Source organism: Nicotiana tabacum, chromosome 5 (assembly GCF_000715075.1).
Source record: "Nicotiana tabacum cultivar K326 chromosome 5, ASM71507v2, whole genome shotgun sequence".
NCBI classification, from domain to species: Eukaryota; Viridiplantae; Streptophyta; class Magnoliopsida; order Solanales; family Solanaceae; genus Nicotiana; species Nicotiana tabacum.
In genome coordinates this window covers 50,249,383-50,273,352 of record NC_134084.1, presented here as the reverse complement: position 1 = coordinate 50,273,352, position 23,970 = coordinate 50,249,383, and the positions used below count along the sequence as shown (strand labels likewise).

Sequence of the window (23,970 nt, the reverse complement as noted above, 5' to 3'; positions counted from 1 at the left end):
ATCACCTTCTCTTCTGCAAAGCACTCTCTCACTTCTCTTGTAGCTTCTGTGATCTCCTTTGACTTTATTAAAGACCTGTATTCATAATGTATTAAAGCAGTTTCTGGGCCGAATCCGAACATACAAGTAAAATTGCGAACATCACAGGACACTTGTGCCGAGATAAACTCTTGAGATACAAATGCTCTCATTGTATCCACATTACAATATTAACAAAATAAGAGTTAAACAGATGAATTGTGAGATTTTTCACAACATGCTCCTTGTCTACCCTTAAAAATTTCTTAATCTATAACATTAGCTCGATTCTATAACTGCTTCTCAACAGGACAATACAGAAGCAAATGTTAATAACACCAAGTAAACAGAGTAGAGCATGGCTCGGCTAAATACTTAAATGTGTTACCAACGTCGCATATTGAAATAAATATATTGGGGTCAATATCACCTGTGGAAAAACGACACAAATGCCAAAGGTGCACTGATCCATGTCCATCAAATTCTTGTCGTCAAATGGTATTAACATAGCAGAAGACTCAAAAATGGTTGAGTTCCACCTTGCTTGCCTAACTGTCGCAAGGTGAGCTGAAGGTTAACATGCAGCTCACTGGGTTGTCACACTCTTTGCAAGATTGCGAGGTTGATCAACATTGTGTCCACGTAGAACAGTCAAATGATATGCCAATAACTGAAAAACATGACAAAGAAGGTAAATATATAGAACATATCTTTAGAACAGAATTTAGCTAGCAGTTTGTAGATCATTGAATTTGCTGGCCAGAAATTATTATGGAACATTAATCATAAAAGAAGCTTGTATTCCAAGAATTTCCACTTAGCCAGTAAATTGAGCAACACATTGAAGTTCCTTATCCTAAAATGAGGAGAATGTTAATTAAGGAAACAAAGAAAATTATGGAGAAATGCACATCACAAACATACCACGTGTGTGTGTGTGTGTACCTTATAATGTCAGTGAGCTGCCCAACACCAAGGCTTAAGAAATTGAAATAATAAGCTGTGACCCACTAAAGAGGAGAAAACTTGACAGCTAATTTTTGCTTGGCACTGGCACCAGAATTCCAGGAAGATAAGATCAAAAGACTATAAAGATCGATGAAGCTCATAGGATTGACAAATTATAGAAGAAATCAGAAAAGTAATAATAGGCTTGAATTTACACATGCAGAATGTTCCCAGTGAATCCAATTTCCCCTAAATATTCTATGTTTTTTCACTTAATTAGTTAATTTCTCTCAACTGATGTGGGACTGAAGAAATAAGCAATTTGGAGAGAGAGAGAGAGAGACATGAAAAGACGGAGCTTGAGACTAGAGCTGCAATAGCACCTCTGGTTAGCACTGCAACAGCGTGTTGCAACGCCTCAGTCAGTAAATCAAAATCTTTGGTACTCAAGCCTGGATTTCGAGCACTATATATGGATACATTCAACACTAAAAAGGGTGATTCTAAATGCTAGAAGTTTTCGCCTGAATAGAGAAGAGAATATCCAATGGAATCCTTGGAGAAGAATGAAGAGAGGAATGGAATCCTTGGAGAAGGATGAAGAGAGGAAGAGGAGAGACAAGTTTTCTCTAAATCTCTGTATCTAAGTTTACCATGTCGAAATTAACATTATTCTTGTGATGTTTAAATGGTATATTGAGCATATTCTTTTGTATTAGGAATAGTGGAATCCAATGTCTCTAACTTGGAGTTGTTTTAATTGAATTTTGTGGCGATTGTGTTTATTAGATTTACTGAACTTTTGCATTCAATTCTTGTTGAATCTTTTTGTGGCCATACATGTTCGATTTTTTATTTAATGGGGAATTATCTTTGATTGGGCGGTTAGTTATATATCCATGAGAAGTACATCTTATCCTATCAATTAAGCACCAAATAAATACATCAAATTGATTAGGCACTTAACTTTTTTTTCTTTTTGCTGAAAACTTTATAAGGTACTTAATTGAAAAAGGACTGGTCTATCTGTTACTATTGGCAGCTTAGTCAAAAGCAGAGGTGTAACAAAGTATGGCTTCCAGACCTTTGTACATTATTATTAGACGTAATAACTTACCTAATCCAAAAGAATCACACTATTAGGAATAATAGGAATAGTCAATCTAACTGAGAGAATGATTGGACAAGGAGTGGTCTAAGTTAACCTCTAGTAGGCACTTAACTGAAAGAGGAGTGATCTAGTTTGACTTCTAGTCCTACACTTCATCATTCCTCTTCTCTGTATAGATATCATAAATCTTTGGATTTATGGAAATTGTCAGACTTTGTCTTACTTTAAAGGTATAGATATCATAAATCTTCAAATTGCACCTTAAAACTAGAAACTCGTTATGGCCATTTAAGAGAAAAGAGTATTTTTTTTCCCCAGTCATTCACAGCAGCTGAGGTCATATCACAGAACTGTTCTCTTACAAATTCACTAGTGTGCGCTTATTGTATTTTGTTATTTGATCAATTAGAACTAATAAACATGAACTAGGAAATTAAAACTAATTGGGCAATTGACTTTCTACAAGATGTTCTAGGAGCGTTGTGAGTTGCAGATTTATGATAAACAGGAGTCATACACAAGGTATATGCAGTAAGGTCGGAAACAATAAGCTGGCTGTCAAACTAATATAAAGATTCTTGTTCGGAATTGACACAAACATAGAATGACCTTACTTAATATCCTGTTTCATAGTGTAGATTTCATTCTTATGCACGTTTATGGTAGGAAAGAGTCACATCACAGGGTATAAGAGTTAAGGTTAAAAGCAATCAGCCAGCCAACTAAGTAAAACAAAGATTCATGTTTGCAGTCCAATCCCAACCAGAACATGACATTACTCAACTATCTGATTTCTTAGTGTAGATTTGATTATAACAGGATTTTAAAAAATTGCCCTTCTGTATAAAATGCTAGGTCTACTAAAGGACAATCTGCCATTTGACCCCTGAATGAAAAAAAAATACACACACACACATATGTGTATGTATATATATGTAACACACACACAACTGTTTAAGATATTTTATAAGTGAAAAGACAGTAGTACTTTGCAAAATGACAGACATTCGCACCCAGAAATTGAAGCAGCTCCTTCTATGAGGAAACAGAAAGCCATTCATGTGACACTTCACAGCCCATAAGCTACAGCATTTTAACCTCCAAATTGCTAGAAGCACAGAATTGTAGCTTTATCTTAAATGTCATGAGGTAAAGGATAAACTTTTCCCTAATTCCATGTTTTCCCAGAAACTCTCTCAAGACATGAGGAGGAGATTTGTGTGACAATCTACTAACCCTAAGACATGCACTTCAAAGCTCTATAAGTTACGGCATTTTAACTCCAGATCACCTAGAAGCACAGAATAGTAGCTTTATCTTAGGTGTCATGAGGTAAAGGAGGAACTCTTCGCTAATTCCATGTTCTCCCACAAACTCTATCAAGATTACATTAAGATCAAGACTAGGTAACACTACTGTCATGCTTATCTTTCCACAAAAGTGTTACTATAGAGCAAGAGCTATAAATAGGATAGAAATTTATTCACAGCAAAAAGGTTTAGGGCCAAAAGTATGACCGGCACTTGCCAAAAAAAAAAAAAAAAAATAGAGAGATCCATTGAAGTATTGCAATATGCACCTAAAGCAATATTAGAAGGGCTACCTGTAACGGAACGACGTTAACTACAGGCTGCAAACAGTCCTCAACCTGAGGAACTTCAATTACTCTACAGGATCCACCAACAGAAACAGATGCTGCATCTCCTTTTGTGCACATTACTATCAGTCGGCCTTTCCTTGCATTAAGCTGCTGAATGACGGATTGCTGTTTGCTGCACATTAGCAAAATTTCAGCAAATAGGAAGGAAACTTGTGTAAACACACTTTATAAGATAAAAACTAACCTGAAACAAGCATCACGAGTGGCAATTACTGCAATAGGGAGATTTGCATCGACTAAAGCCAACGGACCATGTTTCATTTCGCCAGCAAGTATTCCTTCACTGTGCATCAGTGCTACCTCCTTTACCTTCAAAGCACCTTCAAGAGCTGTTGCATAGTTATAACCTCTTCCAAATACAAGAAGCGATTGCTCAGCAATCAGTAGCTTAGCAAGATCTTTTATTTCGTTATCAAGCTTGAGTACTTCTTTCACCTTACCTGAAATCATCCATACACGTACAAAAAAAGAAAAGCAAATGAAACATGAACCTTTAGAGTTACATGTATCCTAAAACAAAACAGGAATAAGAGGACCGTAACATCAAATGAATGTGTACATGGCAAGTCAACTAGACCATCTATTATTACTTCTCTTCTTGCTTGATTCGAGAGTGTGTCACCTCCGATTGCAAGAGCCAACATAGCCATCACAATGATTTGGCTCGTATATGCCTGTTGATCAAGGAGGTAAAATGAAGCCAAAGATAATAGCAATTAAAAGTCTAGAAACTATGATTTATGTACCTTTGTACTGGCCACTCCTATCTCACAGCCCGCATTTATATGAACACCGCAGTGGGTACGCCTAGCAATTTCACTACCAACAGTGTTTGTAATGCCAACACATAATGCGCCATTTTCTAAAGCATACTCCAGTGCAAGCAAAGTGTCAGCAGTTCCTCCCAATTGACTAACAAAGACAGCTGTGTCTTCTCTATATATTGGTCCCTGTCTATCCACCAAGTCACTGGCAATCTCCATGGTTACAGGAATACCTAATAGACAAATAAAACCAGTCAAACCATTAGTGCACGAAATCCCAATGACTCCACTAGATGATGATAGAGATCAGACTGACCAGAGAGCTCTTCCACAATGGACCTTGCAGCTAAAGCTGCATTGCAACTTGTGCCACACCCAATAAAAACAATCCTTCTGCTCCTCCGTATAGTTTTGAGGTGATACTTTAGGCCCCCCAAAAGAACAGTCTTTGCTTTAGATGATCCTCCACGAATAAGCCTCCCTCGCATCGTAGTAGTCACAGATTCTGGTTGCTCATGAATTTCTTTTTGCATGTAATGCTCATATTTTCCTTTATTTATCTGCTCCACCTCCATCTCAAGAATTGACAGGGCACGTTGAACAGAAACAGGCCGACTAAGAGTACCACCGCGGTTATTCTTAGCCATGTCTAACTTTAAAATTGATACACCTCCATCCTGGATCATCCAACACGGTAAGTTCTAAATTTGATTCTATAGAAAGAAAAGAAGGGGGAAGAAGAAAACAATTTACATAAACATAGATAAATAGATATAAAGTCTGTAGGGAAATGAATGTCCTCCAACCTCTGGAGTTTTTTCAGCCCTTTAGGGGATTGGAAAGAATTGATTACTTCTTTGCCAAAAATCAATACAAAATCCTATGGGTGTAGCAACAATTGCAGTAACATTTCTTAGATGCAAAGGCTGAACACCATAGAATCAATAGTTTGTTTAACCCCACATCACTAGTTAGTCCTTATGTCCTAGATCAACAAAATCTGTAGGTTTTGGACAGAGGCGCAATCTAACCATTCAGGGGCTCACTCATGTGCTTCCCAGGTGTTGCCCCAATATAGAGATGTGAGAGTATCCACATCTTCACAGAACCCTGACTGACACATTCAACCCCCTCTCCCTTTTGGGAACCATTAGTGCAAACCCACCAGAAGGCAATAATCCTAGTCCAACCTTGAATTGCTATGGTCCCTGTTCTCTTTAACATGCTACAACCAGATAATACTCTTTGGCAAATGATAATGATCCAAGTCTTTGAACATATACAATTCTACCAGCCTCTGATGATGTCCACTTGAGATCTTTTATTGTAATAATCGTATTTATAAAAGTTTTTCTCTTGGGAGGGGGTGGGGGGTGGGGGAGGAGGGGGATTCTCTCCCATTACAATCCTTTCGCAGCCCCTAAGTCTCCACTCTCCAGTATGACCTCCATTATTACCTTTAATTACCTTAGAATCATAATATAGCCTTGGAGCATTGCATGGCGAAAGGGGCAATTGGAATAGTCTTAGCTCCTGAATATTCAGACAATAAAAAGAAAAAAGGCATATCTATTCACTATGTCAATAACCGAGCCCGATCTGGTGTATCATAGGGATTTGCCTTTTCTATTGATTCCTGCGGATAGGGTCAAAAACAATTCTTGAATGAGGCTAGGGATGAATAGAAAAAGAAATCTTTATTGGTTCTACCTCTTATTTTTTATGAAGAGAATGAATCTTTTTCTCGAAGGATCAGGAAAAAAAAATGGGTCTTGATCTCCTACGGGAATGATTTGGAAGATCCTTATCTTCTTTGTCTGAAAATTGGTTCAATTGATTTCTTTCAGGCCCTACTTGAAAAGGTTGGGTTCTCTGTGGGGCGTCGATCCCTCGCCTTATTTTGTAGTAGGGCGATTGGATGGGAGGGGGCGCTTTAGGTATCAGCACTATGGCTTTCAACCTAAATGGTTTCAATTTCAACCAATCTGTAGTTGATAGTCAAGGCCGTGTAATTAATACTTGGGCTGATATCATTAACCGTGCTAACCTTGGTATGGAAGTTATGCATGAACGTAATGCTCACAACTTCCCTCTAGACCTAGCTGCTATCGAAGCTCCATCTACAAATGGATAAGATCCTGGCCTAGTCTATAGGAGGTTTTGAAAAGAAAGGAGCAATAATCATTTTCTTGTTCTATCAAGAGGGTGCTATTGCTCCTTTCTTTTTTTCTTTTTATTTATTTACTAGTATTTTACTTACATAGACTTTTTTGTTTACATTAGTCAACATTTATCTCTTTCGATGCAACAGCAAGATCTTATTTGTAACAAGTGATTTTGTTGATTAGTTAAGCCACCGTTATTTCGTTCTCTATTTCTATTTAATAGGATCCTAAGGAAAAGGATTTTGTTTCCACCGAGCTAAAACAATATGTTGATATCTCTAGTAAACCAAAGTCATCGTTTAATAGCTATTTTGCTTCAATTTCTTCTTTATAAATAAGAAATTGAAGATTTAAATTAGAAATCAACTTTCTATCTTCATCCATGGATCCTTTATTCATACTTATTCACTTGGAAGTATTGATCCAATTCCAAAATTATGTTTCGCAAAGCAACAGTAAAATTATCTCTGTGTGATCTATAGATCATGGGTTCAAGCCGTGGAATCAGCCATTGATGCTTGCATCAGGGTAGGCTGCTTACATCACACCTCCTTGGAGTGCGACCATTCCCCGAATCCTGCGTTTTCGCAAAGCAACAGTAAAATTGTCTCTGTGTAACCTATAGGTCATGGGTTCAAGCCATGGAATCAGCCACTAATGCTTGCATCAGGGTAGGCTGCTTACATCACACCTCCTTGGGGTGCGACCCTACCCCGAATCCTGCGTGAACGCGGGATGCTTTGTGCACTGAGCTGCCCTTTTTTTACCTCAGAATCAGAATATGAAATAACAGTGATACTTCTGACTAGACATAGGATTTAACTAGAGAAGCTTCCTTCCTGAAGCATCCAGTCCAGAGAATAATGTGAAATATTTCACACAGAAACTTCGAGTACTTACACATGTGAATGTATTGTGAACTGACAGAATGTTGGAAGTTCATAACCCATGAATAAATCTTCAATATAAGCTAAAATAGGGTAATAAAGAGCCCTGCCGAGTGTATTATTACAACTATGAGATAAAGGTTAGGCTAGACCAGCTGATTTATCACTCAATACAGGTTAACAAGCAGAAATGATGGGTGAGTCACTTTCACACAGGTTTTCAAGAAATATTTCAAAAATCAAAGGAAAAAAGCAGATAGACATGATGGTACAACAGGGAAAAGTTGAGTGGAGGGGCAGCAAAAAGCCTCTACTCCTTAGGCCTAATAGTACTCTGACCAATGTAACTGGGTTCTCTTATGAACTTTCCGAGAGTTTTACAAGAAAATTTCAAAATTTATTCTCTAGAGATTGACTTTCTTAACTCCATATGAAATTGACGCTAAAATCCGGCAATACACCGCATAGACATTGTGCAGGCCTAAGAATGAAATGGCAACACTGACAATAAATAACTGAGTTGATCTTAGCCAAAAGGCCGAGAACGGTACTGACCAAGTGCTGGTGAGGTGTTCCTCACTAAGTACAAATTCTTCTTTCTTTGAAAACTCAACAAAATCAAACAGAGTCCCTCCTAAGAAGGATAAGTTAGAAGGTAAAGAAAAAAGAGAATGAAACCAGAAAGAGAACTCAGGCATGTTCAAGGTGATGGAACAGTAAACCTATATCAAAATACGGTAATATAGCCAAGAATTCTATTCATGAAACAGCAGCTCTGCCGCTAAATATATATAAAATCCACTAACTCTTCATGCTGACAGTCTTGGACTAGTGACACTGTTCTTTGAAGAGGTAAGGCATCACGTCCCCCTCTCATATGTATACACTTTTTGGATTTTCATTTACGGGTAGGGGTCCATGCCTAACCTCCCACTATAATGCGGCTTTAAATATTTATTCAAAAAAGAAATTGGCAATGTTCTTTTCCCAATACGCTCAGAACGAAGGATTATCAACTAATATATCATACAAGTTGAGAAATGTTGCTACTTTTGTAAGAGAAGTTTGAGAACATTCCATCAAAAAATAGAAAGTAAAATATAGCAAAAAGAAAGAAAATACTACGAAAAGGCAGGATAGTTCAAAACTAAATACTTGAAGAAGAAAACAAAAGGAGAAGAAGACCTTCCAAATGATTTGCCCTTGCGTTCATCTCAACAGAACCAAGAAAACTAAACCTTTTCTGTTAAGCAGCATGTCGTATTACTCAGTTAGCTAGAATTATACTCATAGCTCGCTTGTCAAAAGCACCATTTTGGATAAGGAAATAGCTTAGCATAAAGAACTAACAATAAGAGAGTACATTAATATGAACAACTTCGCCATCCTCAATAACCAAGACCTTTTTTGTACGGTCAACCAAAGCATTAGCATCACTGGATAAAAATAATTCCTTTGGTTGCCCATTGCTTGAAGGAAATTTAACATTATTAAATGATGATCCAACAGTGGCCTCTTCTTCCGAGTCCTGGAAATCAAATAATCTTATTCAAGAAACTTTGCTAAATGTTAGCATTATCGGTAAAATACTTCCAGTGATCATTTATTTCTCTATCTGCGTACATGATGTTTTTGACCCTATATGGGTCATTAGCTGTCAGCTCAAAAGCATTCAGGGATAGCATGATTTGTACACCCACACACATATAGATATACATATTCACATGAACAAGTATGGACACCATACCCCAACTTAGAATAGTTTAAGAAAACATCACTGTCCCTACATATATCAGTTTGTATCGATTTAAAACTAGTATGATCCAATTCTTTACTAAAAGTTTTGACAATTCTAAAGCAGCCAAGTTGTGAAGCTATATAGAGAATTCCTAATAAGAGATTGAGAGGACCAAGTACACGGTTCACTTCTAAAGACACCAAGTCAGATGAACTTGCAGAGCAGGAAAATCACCATATCTTTGCATATGCCAGTTAATGTTGGTCAAAGACTAGTTTACTCCACCTCTTAAAGTTCCCCAACTATCTTTCCCTAACCCTTATCTGATATAGCTGGTCTTAAGTTCACGTCTCTCAAAGCTTCCCTGCTTAAAAGATTTTGGGAAAGGGTTCTATACACTGCTTTTGAAGGGGAAAAATCTCCATATCTTTGCATATGCCAGTTGATGCTCTCTCTCTCTCCTGCTCTCTCTCTCTCTCCCTCCCTCCCTCCCTCCCTCCTCCCTCCTCCCTCCTCCCTCTCTCTCTCTTTCCTTTTTTGGTTAAGTAACACACACACTCTCTCTTTCTCTTTCTCTTATTCCTCTCTTTTTTCGCTCTATATTCTTCTCTCTTTTGGTGCAACATCAATATCAGACAATAGTGTCCTTTCATATGTGACAACACTAATATCTATCATCTTTAGTTTCTCAAGAAATAAGAAATAGTGGGTAAAAGAGCCAAACCCTTAATCAAACAGGTATAGCACTGGTAAAGGCCCATCTAACAAGTAAATATAAAGGCAAACAACAAGTTTATCAAAGCAAACTTAAGGAATCTGATATATGCTGATACAAGCTTCATTTCCAGTTTAACTTACTTTCACACCAAGAAGCAGTGGACTACCATGCTTGGAAGCAATCAATTCATTGGGGTAATGTCGGCTTTTGAATATGAGAGCATACGCTCCTTCCAGATGCCTTATTACTTCAAGCACAACTTGACTGAATGTCACGCTCTGGTCACCTGTGATGACACTAACACTTATCCTACTAACTTTATCCATAATTTGTATGCTTTATAAGAACAGAAATCCAAAAGGAAAGAAACTACTTGAAAATCCGTCGTCTGACATCTCCAGCCAAAATATGTACAATGAAGTTTGTCAAAATGCATCTACATTAATCAGAAAGACAACCATAACTCTAAGAATCTGATGAGAATTTGTTTAGTCCTCAGCTGTGACTGTGATAAACTTCTCAAACACTAAACTGACTAAGGAGAGAATGTACGGACAACTTCTAGCAATGAACAAAAATTACCAACATATATTGTACTGCTATAATTCACAGGATAAGATGTAACACCAACTTGGATGAGTCATTAACTTTTTAATTTAATTTGATTTAAGTCGTAATGGTAGTTTAAAACCTGATTAACATGTTGTCATAAAGAAATGATCCTTAGAATACATAAAGAATAGTTGGAGAAAGTGAAAATAGGTTAAAAGCTGAAATATGAAGCTGGTACAGCACCAGAGCAGTTGCCATAACTGGTAGATTTGACGCTTTCATGGTAGGACCAAAGCAACGAAGCTTTTCCGTATCATGGAGAAGGACTTAGCGTGACATGGTAAAACCATTATGAGTAAGGAACGTAGGTCTGAGGGTTACTGCAACATGCAGGATTTACCATGCAGCGTATGTCTCGTTCCGGTGTAACATCAGCAAGGGTTTTCGGAAGTTCTTATATTTTGATCCTTGGGTGCTTAAGCTCAATGTTGTAGATTTTGCTCCATGTACTTGCAGTCCAATCCTGGGTAAGTTTTGTTAGCAAGTATGAAGGTGTATATACATGTATGGTTATATTAAGTATATTGAGATAGTTATCTGCTACTTTAGACAGGCTTACCAGAGGTTCACTTGAAGGGGGTTACTAGTTAGGTGCTGGTCACAACCCCTAGTTTAGATCGTGACAAATGGTCAATGACGGAGTAGGCAAAAGCATATATATAATAACATGTTCCCATTGGGGTAAAACAAGTAGTCAAAGACTATTTGGGGAGAATAAGTTGCATAGAGAAACCCAAAGAAGTCAACCACTGGGATAGAACATTGTAAAGAGAAACCAAATAATGATGAAAGTAACTTCATTGCAGAAACAGATATACAAGCTCTGTCACAGTTTACTTGACTCCACTCGACTAAAGTGGAGATCTGAAAATATAGCTCGGATATTTAGGTGCATTGAAACTATAGCTGTCCAACGGGACAGGACGGGACGATATTTAAGCGGGACGGTGGCGGGACGGGACGAAACGGGACGGGACAAACGGGACGAAACGTTCGTCCCATCCCGTCCCGCTAACAAACGGGATGGGACGGGACGGGACGGGTTCGTGGGCCTTAAGTGTATTTTTTTTTAAAAAAAAAACGTCTAGTTTTTTGAAAATTACTTTGTTTTTAAAGTTTGCAACGGTTAGATTTTTGACTAACTATTTAATAAACTTAAATGTTACTATGTTAAAATGAAAATTAAAAAACTAAGTAAAGAATTATAAAATATTAAAACAAAAGACTTGTAATGAAATATTCTAGTAATTATAAATTTATAATAGAGTTATAATATATTTAATATAATTTCAAAGTATTAACTATTAAGTAACTAAAACAATTCATAAATAAAATTCAACACTTAGAGCCTTTTATGTTATTAATAGAACTTTCAAATCTCAAATACAAATATAATTCTTTTGAAGAGCACCTAATCTACGCAGCCACCTTCTAGGAAGGGTTCTGTTTGAACTAGGCCTCTTAGTAGCCAATTACAAATTATCATATTAATATTTGTAAGCTCCTATATAGCTTTTTTGTAACTTATCAATAATATCTCTCGGACGTTCTGCTGGAATTGGCAATGTTGATTGGTGTTCCATGAGCTCCATGCCGTCATCGCTCCCAGTGGTTTGTATCTCATTGTATTCTTCTTCTTCCCTAGTGGTTAATTTTTCAAAACCAAGATTTCTTCTTTCTGAATTAATCCAATCTCTGAATAATACAGAAATCTCTAGACTGTCCTCCGCTAATTAATGTCTATGATCTCCAATTTGAAATCTTGCCGCGCTAAAAGCACTCTCAGATGCTACTGATGATGCTTGAATAGCCAGGATATCTCGGGCCATAATTGAAAGTGTTGGAAAAGCCTTGCCACGCTCCCTCCACCATGACAAAAGTTGTTCATTGCCTTCTTCGTCTTTAATATTTTCCAATCCTTGATTAAGATAAGAATCAAGTTCAATATCAATAGAGGAATCAAAACCTGTTATATCATCCATATCTTCCCATAAAACTTCTGCTCTAGACTTAGAAGTAGAAGGAGCAGTTTCACAACCAGTTGTATCCATAGATTTATATTTATCAAACATTGATCTAGCATAAGAATATATGCTAGCTTGGCAGTTTTCGAGAGATGGTTGTTCATTTTCTTGAATTTCTAAATTCTCATAAATTTTACGAACAAGTCCCTTTGCACCTCTTAGTTTTAAAGATGGGTTAAGTAGAGTAGAAATTAAATAAACTTCGGGAATAGGGAAAAATACTTTTTAAATTTTAAAATCATTTCTTTAATGGCCGGTGCATAAGTTGGATTTGTTTTATACTTACCCAATACAACAGAAATTCCACAAATATACCATAATATTTGTGTAACAGTAGGATAATATATACCAGAAAATTGTTTTGTAGCATAATAAAATTTTTCTAAAAATTTAGTAAGCTCTCTGATCGCATCCCAATCAGAATCAACAATTTGATCAGTAAGCTCTCTGACCAATAATATGTTCTTGCAAGTTCCAGTGATGATCAACCCAATGACATGTAACAGTTAAATAATCACAACCATTAGGACTACGACCTATATCAGATGTGATAGACACTTTACAATCTAAGTGAAAAAATACACAATGAATATACTGAAGATATTCGGTTTGAAATTTAAAAACATCATTTCTAACCGTAGTCTTAGGAAAACCTTGAAATGCAGGGTTATAAGTTTCTTGTATATAATGCACAAAAGCAGGGTGAGAAGGAAAAGTAAAAGGTAAGCCACAGACAGCCACCATTTTTGCTAAGTTCTCACGATCTCTATCTTTGTTATATTTGCGTAAAACATGACCAGAAGCAGGGTCAAGTTGTGTTGAATTTGATTAGAACCAGATCCACTAGGAGTGCCAAACTGATGGTAGGATCTATAATTTTTCCAGCTTCTATGTTAGCTTGTATCCGTAAAGATTTGTGATCCTTTCTTAAGTGTCTAGTTAAACCCCCGTCCCACCACTTGTTGAGTGTGCAAATACTTGCTTACATTTTTCACATATAGCACGATGATTGACTTTATCATGTTTAAAAAATTTCCATACAAGTGATGTTTTGGGACGTTCAGTCTTAGGCTTACCCCTTACAAGGGGTACATGGGGTAAAGCTCCAGACTGAGATTGACTCTGAGTTGGAGCTTGTGTTGCGGGACTAGTGGGTGTTTCATCTAATTTTTCTTCCTTATTTTCTTCATCCTTTAAAAAAATATCATTGCCAAATTGTCTTTGTAAGTTTCATGATCTAATTATTCTCCGACATGAACATCATAAAATGTGGGGGGTTGGAAAAATGAAGTTTCATCAACATGAGTCATTTCATCAATATGCTTTCTAACTCTAGGTCTAGGAGAAGGGTTAGGATTAAGATTACTACTACTTTCACCTTTACTATTTTTTTACTACTTTTTTTAAAAATACCAAATATATTTTTAGGTGCCATAATTTAAATATGAAATTAAATTAAAAAAGCTAACACAAATAGTAAACACACAAATGAAATACGAAAATATAACACGTAAAGTAAACACAAAAATTAAGCACTAAAATGATACGCAAAAATTATATATTAAAATTAGGAGATGGAACGAGTGCACCGTATTAAATATTGAAACTTGAAGAAATTGCCCAAAGTATTGCTCCAAATACTTAACGAATTAATTTGAAGCTTGAAAGTTGCTCCAAAAAATTTGCCCGAATACTTGAAAGTTGAAACTTGAAAGATATCACTTGATACTTGATAGTAACAAAATTGAGAGAACAATATAGAATATAGATAGAATATTAGAATATAAGAGATTTGAGAGAGAAGATTGATTTTTTGTGGCAAAAAATGAAGAAGAATGGAGGGTATTTATAGTAGAAAATAGGGCCAAAGTGTAATTTAATAAACTTAGGGGTTATATTAAAAGTTTGGGGGGGGGGGGGGGGGTGTTTTGGGGGGTGTAGGGGCTGTTTGGACCGTTGGCAACAACTATTTTTTCCATTTAAGCCGTTGCCCAACGGCTAGTTTTAAAAAAAAAATTAATTTCTGGCGGGACGGGACGGGATGAAACGGGACGAAACGGGACGGGACAAACGGGACGAAATGGTCGTCCCATCCCGTGTCTCGTTAAACATTGGCCCATCCCATTTAACTTGAAGCGGGACGGGACGGGACGCGGGACAGGACGGCCCGTCCCGTTGGACAGCCTTACATTGAAACGAGTGAAAATAGGGGTAACTTTTTAAAACAATATGAAACCATGACCAAGAAGTCGTTACGTAGTATTATCTTGTATATGCATTTGAATTTTTGGAATACAAGAATTAGAAAATTAGGTAAAATTGTGAAGGAAATTGGGATGGATGTGAAAACAGAAAATTGCCAAGTATATCTGGACAGAGATAGTCAATGGTATTATAAATCCCAAAACATATTAACCCCTATTTTATAGGGACTTAAGGTTTTCCTTAACAAGGTAAAGAAGATTTTAAAGTATCACAACAGTACCGTTACACCCCATGTTTTCGTACGTGGAAGTATGCCATAAGTAAATTGATGAAAGCTCGGAAACGAGATGTTACATCCCGTATTTTTATACGTTAAAGTTTCGTCGTAAGTTAATCGACATAAACTCGAGAATGAGATTATTTTGGGATTATAAGTATTATGCTATTTCAAACAAGGGATAAGTAAATTCATGAAGGTGAGTAAGCAAATCGAAGAAAATGAGTTTCGTCTAAGTTTGACAATTTGGGATAAGATACAGTCCGAGCTATAGTACCTGGTATTTATGAACTAGTGTCATACAAGGTACCACATGACCATAATAGAAAGGTGTATAAAGTGTGTTAAAAGCGAGTAGTATTTTAAGTAATTTGAGATAATTCCTAATTATGTGGATAATTGGGTAATTATTGGTTAATGAGAGATTAACAAGTTAATCAAGTGATTAGTGGATAATTAATTCAAATATTTGGATAAGAATTACATCTCCCTAACGTGGCAGCACCCCTCATCCCCAATTGATGACTCTTAAAATCACTTTGTTAAGATGGCAATATTAAGGGCTATGTGGCTAAGCCACCACATGAAGTGGGGCCCACACCCACTCAATAAAAGGCTTCTCCACTTTAGTATATATCAAATGCTAAAGTATGATCTCCCAAAATTCCATAACGTGAGCTTATCAAATGCTAAAGTATGATCTCCCAAAATTCCATAACGTGAGCTTATCAAATGCTAAAGTATGATCTCCAAGAATTCCATAACGTGAGTTTTCATAGATCTTCAAGAATTCAATAACGTGAGCTTTCAGGGATCTTCAAGAATTCAAAAACGTGAGATTTCATAGCATCTTAAGCAACGTGAGATTTTGCAATTATAAGGGAGTACGGTGCAATCTTTCTCAAGAATATCATACGGATTTTTCCCTACTCCGATCTTGCCGTTACGTGATTTGTCACAATTGACGTATATTAGAGAGATTGTCAAAAGAATCGACTCAGGTATGTTAAGACTATCCCTTCTTTCCTTTTGGCATGATCTATACGACACAAACGAAACGAGTAAATGCACAACTTCCATAAATGACTCTATTCATAGAAGTATTGAAGTGACTATGTTCTTGAATTCCCATATGTCTTATTGTCTATCGTGTGTTCATGGGTCTCAGAAAATACGTAAGATGATAAAGTTTACTTCATAATATTATTCAAAGGCATAATGGTCTTGTGACATTCCGAGAGATTTTATTGACGTACTTCTCATGCATTGCATTCATTTATACATGTACATTGACCCATGACCAGATGACATTATATACGCATATATATGTATATTATATGTATATGGGATATAGGAAAAGGTTACGTCGTTATATACGCACTACCACCTGATCAGCTAGTATACGTTGATGATTTTGCCCACAGTGGCCGAGATAATATGATGGGATGCCCTCAGAGGCTTGATGATGTTATGAACACATGTACCTATGCATGACATGACATTTATACGCATATGCATGGCATTATACATATTAATGATTCACAGAGCTATTCAGATATACATGTTGAGTCTTTTACTCCATGTTTCTCTCATGTATATTGTTTACTGATTTTCATTCCTTACATATTCGGTACATTATTTGTATTGATGTCCCTTTTGCCTGCGGACTTTGCGTTTCATGCCCGCAGGTCCCGATAGACAGGTTGAGAGTCCTCCAAGTATGCTATCAGCTCAGCGGAAGATGTTGGTGCGCTCCATTTGCTCCGGAGTTGCTTATTGGTTAGTATGATTTAGACATGTATTGATTGGTATGTCGGGGCCCTGTCCTGGCCTTATGACGTTTATGTAGTCTTAGAGGCTTGTAGAAATATGTCATGTATATGAAAGATTGTATGGCCATGTCGGCCTATGTTCAGTGTACGAGTGATTATTTTGGCCTTATAGGCCCATACGTCATATGTATAAGTCAGTATATCAGGTTGTATCGTTTTATGTCGAGTGTTCTCTCATGTTTTATTCTTGTTACCTCATACGGCCCTTCTGGCCCATTTACCCATGTTGATATAGTGAGAAAGATACGTTACGTTGGTACTCGGTTGAGTAAGGGCACCGGGTGCCCGTCGCGGCCCATCGGTTCGGGTCGTGACAAGTACTTAGCAAATTTCTTTGCGGAAAGGTGCCAAAGGAGCCAATTAAATAAGTTGCAAAAAGTGAGATTTCATAGGATTGAGCTAAAATCGTCAAGTGCTGGAACTCGAAACAACCTAGAACCACAAAATCAGAGTGTAAAATATCATTTGCTTAGTTTCTAAAACTGCATAGTTAATATGCTAGGTTTTTGGGTCAAATTGGAGCTCTAGCCAGTATTTATGTATTTGATAATCTGCCAGAGGTTAAACACCAAAGCAGTGCATTTTCAAATTAATGGAAGGCACATGAGTTAATTATGATTCTTTTTCCCCTGTAAGATTTAAATTGGTCTTATTATCATTATTAGTTTTCACTCTTAAGCCTCTGATATTTTTGTCGAGTGATGACTTGTGAGATGGGGGGTCTTATATTTACTATTAGAGTATAATCAAGTGTTATCCATCAAGTATAAATTTGCTGGCTGTATCTTTTCCAAGGATTTTTCACTTTTCACATAATTTAGACATCTCAGGGTGTTACCCCCTTTTGATGCTCTAGATCTTTAGAATCTATCCTAGGGTAATAGACTGATGACTGGCTATCCTTTTCCCACATTTCATGGATAAGGAATCAAAAAGAAAAAGAGGATTAGATGACAAAATGAAACTGCCTTCTGATAAATTAACTGGATTTACTTGGAAACTTACCTTCTTCATTAGCTTTATCAAAAACAAATTTTGCTAGCTTTGGAATTACTTCTGTGTCTGTTTCAGATTCATAGGTGAAACCTTGACGGACAAGGGTCTGTTTTAACACCTGGAGAATCAAAAGACAGAGGGTGCATCAGCATATAGCACTCAGCCACATATTACAGGAAAGTGATCGACAATATCTTAATGCAAACAGAAAAAAATATCAAGAGACAACACAATTCGGGGTGCATCTTTATTTATTGGTAATCTGCGGTATATATTTTTCTCCTCGTGAACTTCAATCAGTTCAAAAAGAAATTAAAGAAAGAAAGTGAAGAAGGAACTCTAAAACAAAAAATCAAAATGAAAAAAACAGCTATATCTAATTAACGTGCTCCAGATTACTATTCAACAGATATTTCAAGTCCAAACTTATTTCTCATTTCAGAACGAACAAGCAAAAATACTAGATGAGCACTAACTCTCAGAAAGGAAACATGACACTATTATAAGTTATCTACGTAGTGGTAAACATGAAAAACCATTGTCTACGTGGAACATGAACTAAAACTTCAGGTTCCACATGGAAAGAGATATTACATCTGAGCATTGCCAACAAGTTATCATGAATCCTCCATCTGGACAAAATTCTTACCACCATGATCTGGACACCTATACAAGAAAAAACTATATGTTGCGAACAGACTGAATGAGTTCCATCTTCTGCTAAAGGAACTGTATGCTAACTCGAGTTTCTGAGTACTTATATGAGACAAACTCCAAATACTCTGATATCTACTAACTAAAATCAAATGTATTCCAATCGACTACATGAACAAGCAACCTTACGATTACACAGCCCTGAGGGAGTCATTATGGCTTTTTTTTTCTATTTTGGGATAAAGGAAGTCATTTTATGGCTCTAAGGATAGGGCTTTCAATCTGAGAACCCTTGACAACTGCAAAGTTAATATTATTGTTGGATATATTGTTAGACAAATGAATACTTGATATCTTATAGTGTCCTTTTTATTCCTTGTCTGTATTATAAATAGATTGAGTGTCAGCCAACATGGCTGCCATTCTTCCAATAGAGCTGAACCTTTGATATTTCGTCTTATTTCTGGAAGATGCTTGAACAGGTTATTTTTTCAACTGAGCTGTCATAAGTTAAGTTGTTACAGAAAAGAAAATAGCTCCTCGATCACAATAGAAATAGAACTGTACTGGATTCGTTTACCAATTTGAGCATTGGTATCCAGTTGTGAGTATATGACCTAGACGCTTGTTGCATGACTTTCACCACCAATCACCAAAGAAGAGTATGTAATATTGTGGATTAGGGATGGTCGGGTCTCCAGATATGCCAAATCATATCCTTAATGAAGCATATCTTTCATGCATGTTTCTATGTGTAACAACTGCATGATCTACAAGGGAATTTCATACTTGCATTTATCAGCTGTTCGTCTTTCCTTCCAACTAATTAAAGACATTGATCAGATATTCTATCCGTCTCTTTCCCATGGCTTCTTCACAACCGTATTTCTTTTTCAAAACTGTTGTGATTATGCTTTCCTTGAGCCAAGGATCTACCAGAAACAACCTCTCTACCTTTACAAGGTAGGGGTAAGGTCTGCATACATTCTACCCTCCCCAGACCCCACTTATGGGATTACACTAGGTATATTGTTGTTGTTGACCAAATATTCTATCCTTGCAGATATCAGAAGTTTCTTTCCATAAGTTCTCATCCAATGTTCAAAGTAAATGAATAAAGCTTTCACTGTCTCCCTACATTAGCTTAAATCACCAAGAATGAATTAATTGTTAGTCTTTAGCCTAATACTTCCACACTGTAAAGTAGTTTCGAATGTCATGTCAGCTCTAATTTGTAACTTCAAATTTGCTTAAAGAGAAAATGCTGACAATGTTCCACAGGATCAAGATAGTACTTCCAGTACTGAATAAATTCAAGGATAAAAATAAGTTTTTCAGCTAGGATATAGTCCCTGCGAATTTTACCTTTTAAAAGAATCTTTCAGAATTCAGAGAGAAGTTCCAAATTCTAACAAATGTATTTTTTTATCAACAGCAACCAAATTCTAACAAATGAATGAACTGTAATCCAAAAATAAGACACATAATACAAAAAGTAGAATCACTCCTATAAATAGTTCAAGAAGCAAATAATAACATTTCGTTAGGCCAAAATCCAATGAACAGAATCATGCATGTAACAGAAACAGCCTCTAGCATGTCACAGAGAATGAGAGTAATCATGAGAATCGAACAAAAAATGTTATAAAAGAAATCTATTAGCAAGAGAATCATATGAACCTCATAATTGGTGATAACACCATTGTGAACAACCAGAAATTCATTCCTAGCATCAGAGGACTGAGGATGACTATTCCGAGGAGCAGGCTCCCCATGTGTGGCCCACCGAGTGTGTGCTATTCCAGCATGAATAGAAAATGATTCCTCCAGATTCAAATCTATAGTGGCAATGTCTGAGCACATGAACTCAATGTAAGCGCCAGAAAATCGACTCAACCCCCCCCCCCCCCCAACAAAAAAATGTAAATGTATAAGTAAACTTTAAAGGAGAAATGTTTAATAATGTTTTGGCCATTTTATTAGAATGGAGCCATGGAAGACATAAACAGATAAATTTCTGATCCTGGTTTTACGACGTCGCTATGTACTCTGACAAGTTGTTAACCACAGTTGAACATAGTCATTGCTCAATATCAAGCAAACTTGACTCAACATACTCTCACAAGAAAGCATAAGTTAAGGTTCAAAAGTTTGAAAAGTAAGCAAGAGAGAAAACCAAAAGTTTGAAAATGTATGAGAGCAATGTCTTCAACCGTTTGTGATACAGAAAAATAATTTTGCTTTATTAAAGACTCCTAGTCCCAATGATTATGAGATACTACTTCTAATGTATCTGGCTGAATTATGTTTCATTAATAACATAGTTGTATAATTACAATACATGTGACTAATTACATCCCAATGATTGTGAAATACCACCTAGAAGTTATCTGCTTGATTTATCTTCTCTAATTAAGTAGTTACATGATTATACTATTTAAATGTGACTACTTATATAAAATGAACCCCATACATCTCTAACAAAATAATTTTCATAAAAAGATAGAATGTTGGAGGTTCAGCAGGCCCAACCACATACACTGCTACATAATCAAGCAAAATGAATTCAATGAACGCTGACTAGGAAGCAGAACATTAAGGTTTGAAAATGCTTTTTAATAAAGAAAAAACATGAAAAAAAGGCGAACAATGTCTTCAAACCTTCACGTCCTCTAATTCTTGCTCTTGGCCAAGGAAGAAATCTTTTCAACAGTTAAGCATGGTCATTTTCTTAAACTATTGAACATGCTAAGAGTGGCCATAAAAAACCCTTCATATTCAACTTGTGGCACGCATCATTCTGCCTAACATCTGAAGAAACTAGCTGTAGTCTAAAATGTTGATAGTGAGCATAATGAACTCTAAGTTTACAATCATTATACTTTCTACTCGGGAAAAATGTAATCTCTTTGTTTTATCCTACACAACTTCTATTCTGTCCTTCAACATCATGCCACATTTCCTCTATTGCTCAACATTATTGAGTCTAATTGGTTCCAAAAATAAACTACTTCAAACCCATTAAAGGCTCAGAGCTAGGCTCAGAGCTTTGTCGATTATTTATGCCTGCTAATAAGCCCTAATAAGCTCTTGCATACAGAAGAACAAAAACATCAAATCTTGGTAAATTTTAGAAAATTATGTATACTTGGTTAAATCCCATACGTAGTGAATAGTATACTACACAAAGTGATGAGTTTTCAATGTCTTTGCCTTATGTTTTGATGATCTAACAAACTTACTGTCAAGAACCAGATAGGGAACCTGACACACTTGGTACACATTGCTAATCAACGGATTCCAGCCATGACTCCAGCTAATGAGAATTGCTGCAAGTGTAGAAAATAGAGAAACAAAACAGGGACCTGATCCCTTGTGTGTCCCTGACAGCAGTACGAAAGTCAACTATGCACAGCTAGAAAGTGACTGCCACAGAAATAGTGCAGCAGTTTTGCAGTCACTTATCCTTTGACCAACCAAGTGCTTACAACATTCAAGTGATGTCATCAAAGGTGTATTAACAAGAGTATTACAACAAAACATCACTTGAATACTTGAGATTTTTCTTCAAGCATTCAAGCCTTCTAAGACAGCGAATTTAATTCTCAAGAGCCTCAAGAACAAAGTTAATCATGAGTATTTTGTTGTCCTTAGTTGAGTTGTAACTTTGTAATTGTTCTCCATTGTAATTCCTAAATTGCTTAGCTAGAAGCGTTGCTTAGGAACCCCTTTGTAAAACCATAAACCCTTTGTGTTTGTGTCGTGACTAGAGTTAGTCATGAGTTGAAGTCTTTGTAATAGGTGTATTGCAAAGTGGCTTGTAATAGGTGTATTACGAGTTAGTGAGGGATTAAGAGTTTAATTCCTAGATTGCATAGGTTGTAATCTAAAAGTTGCTCATAGTGAAGTTGAAATCCTACCAGTGTAGGTCGTGGTTTTTTATCCCCTTGAGCAGGGATTTTTCCACGTAAAACTCCCTGTCTTATTTACTTACTGTTTTATTAGTATTCTCAGTGGAAACTCAGAGGACCTGGTACTCTATAGTTTGGTGGACTCATATAAACTATCACAAAGTTCTCATTTCATAAGCATAATGGAAGGAAACAAACAACCTACTCATTATGGTGGAGACTGCTTGAATATTTATTCAGTTACGGATTGATTAAAGTAGTACATATTCCCTTTGACATGACATTACAGTGTGTATGTTTTAATGAATCAGTTTCCCCTCAACATTAGGAGCTTTTGCACAACGTTCACTCTTATCTAGTCTTAACAATGATCACCTTTTCCAACAACCATCTAGAAAGCCAAGGGAGAGCTTTTCATAGAATATTTTAGTACCCACTTTCTATGTATGATCATTCAAATTGTCAAAAATAAGGGAAAAAAAATTCGCAGATTCAGCACTTAAATTTGCAGTTATCCACTAAGATCATCCCTTCTATCATATATCATCTGAATTCATGTTACTCTGCTAAGAACTGCAGTGCTTCAGGAGGCACTAGACACTGATGTGAGGCTAATACTTTAACCAATACTTAATACTATCCATTACCATTTTATACCAGTAATAATAATAGGGGAAAAGGGGGGTTCTCTCATCATGAAAGATGCATGAAAGGGAAGCTCAGGATAGAAAAAAGGACAGCCGAGTGCACTAAGTTCCCATTATGTGCAAGGTGCGAGGAAGGACTAAACCACATTGTGTCTAATGTACACAGTCTTACTATACATTCCTTTTCCACAGCTTGAACCCTTTGCCTCTAGTCTCCCCTTCATAAGCCCAGGGTGAAAGCTTTGTTTCTCTTTTCTTTTTGTGATAGCAATAGTGTTTGGCCTAGCTTGCTACTATTTCTACGGTATCTGTCTATCTCCCACTAGCAGAAGTATAGGGGGCAAATGCATGTTTGTTGCAAGAGCCACACTAACTCAATAAAGGGAGAAAACCTGAGAAAGCTAGAAAAAATAACGATCCGGCAACGTACATCTCACTTTTTACAGCCTCTTCATGACTTTATTTCGGAGCAGCAAAATACCTCCTTTTTTTTTTCCTCATCCCAAACAGAAAGGAAAAAAGAGCAAACATGCAGATGAGAAGAAAAAGTAATTACCTTGGTAGACAGATTTGACGAGTGATTCGATATTGCCTGCTTAGCGGAAGAGTAAAGGAAGGAATTTGGAATCATCAATAGAAATTGCAGCGGAATCATACCCTCTCTACTCCAAACGCCTCAGTCCGTTAAAAAGGGCTTCAACTATGTATCTGCTCACCAATACGCCAATATGCCACACATTTTCTTTCTTTTATTTATTTATTATTTATAGTCTGCTCTCTGCAGATTGAATGAATGGTTGATT

At 36.6% G+C, this 23,970-nt stretch overlaps 1 protein-coding gene across 4 annotated transcripts; it reads right to left on the bottom strand.

Moving 5' to 3' along the window:
* Positions 1 to 158: 158 nt before the first annotated feature.
* On the bottom strand, positions 159 to 23,970 carry LOC107787623 (glutamine--fructose-6-phosphate aminotransferase [isomerizing] 1-like). Of its 4 annotated transcripts, none has more exons than XM_075253533.1 (9): positions 23,724 to 23,970; positions 17,965 to 18,073; positions 10,150 to 10,295; positions 4,818 to 5,178; positions 4,484 to 4,734; positions 4,297 to 4,411; positions 3,922 to 4,177; positions 3,681 to 3,849; positions 159 to 688 (listed from the first exon to the last, which is right to left on the bottom strand). In XM_075253533.1, the coding sequence occupies exons 1-9, from the start codon at positions 23,820 to 23,822 to the stop codon at positions 605 to 607; spliced, it is 1,590 nt and encodes a 529-aa protein (XP_075109634.1). In that variant the 5' UTR covers positions 23,823 to 23,970; the 3' UTR covers positions 159 to 604. The 4 variants fall into 4 exon arrangements, with proteins under 4 accessions (XP_075109634.1, XP_075109635.1, XP_075109636.1 ...); XM_075253534.1 differs by having other exon boundaries at positions 4,315 to 4,411; XM_075253535.1 differs by lacking the exon at positions 10,150 to 10,295.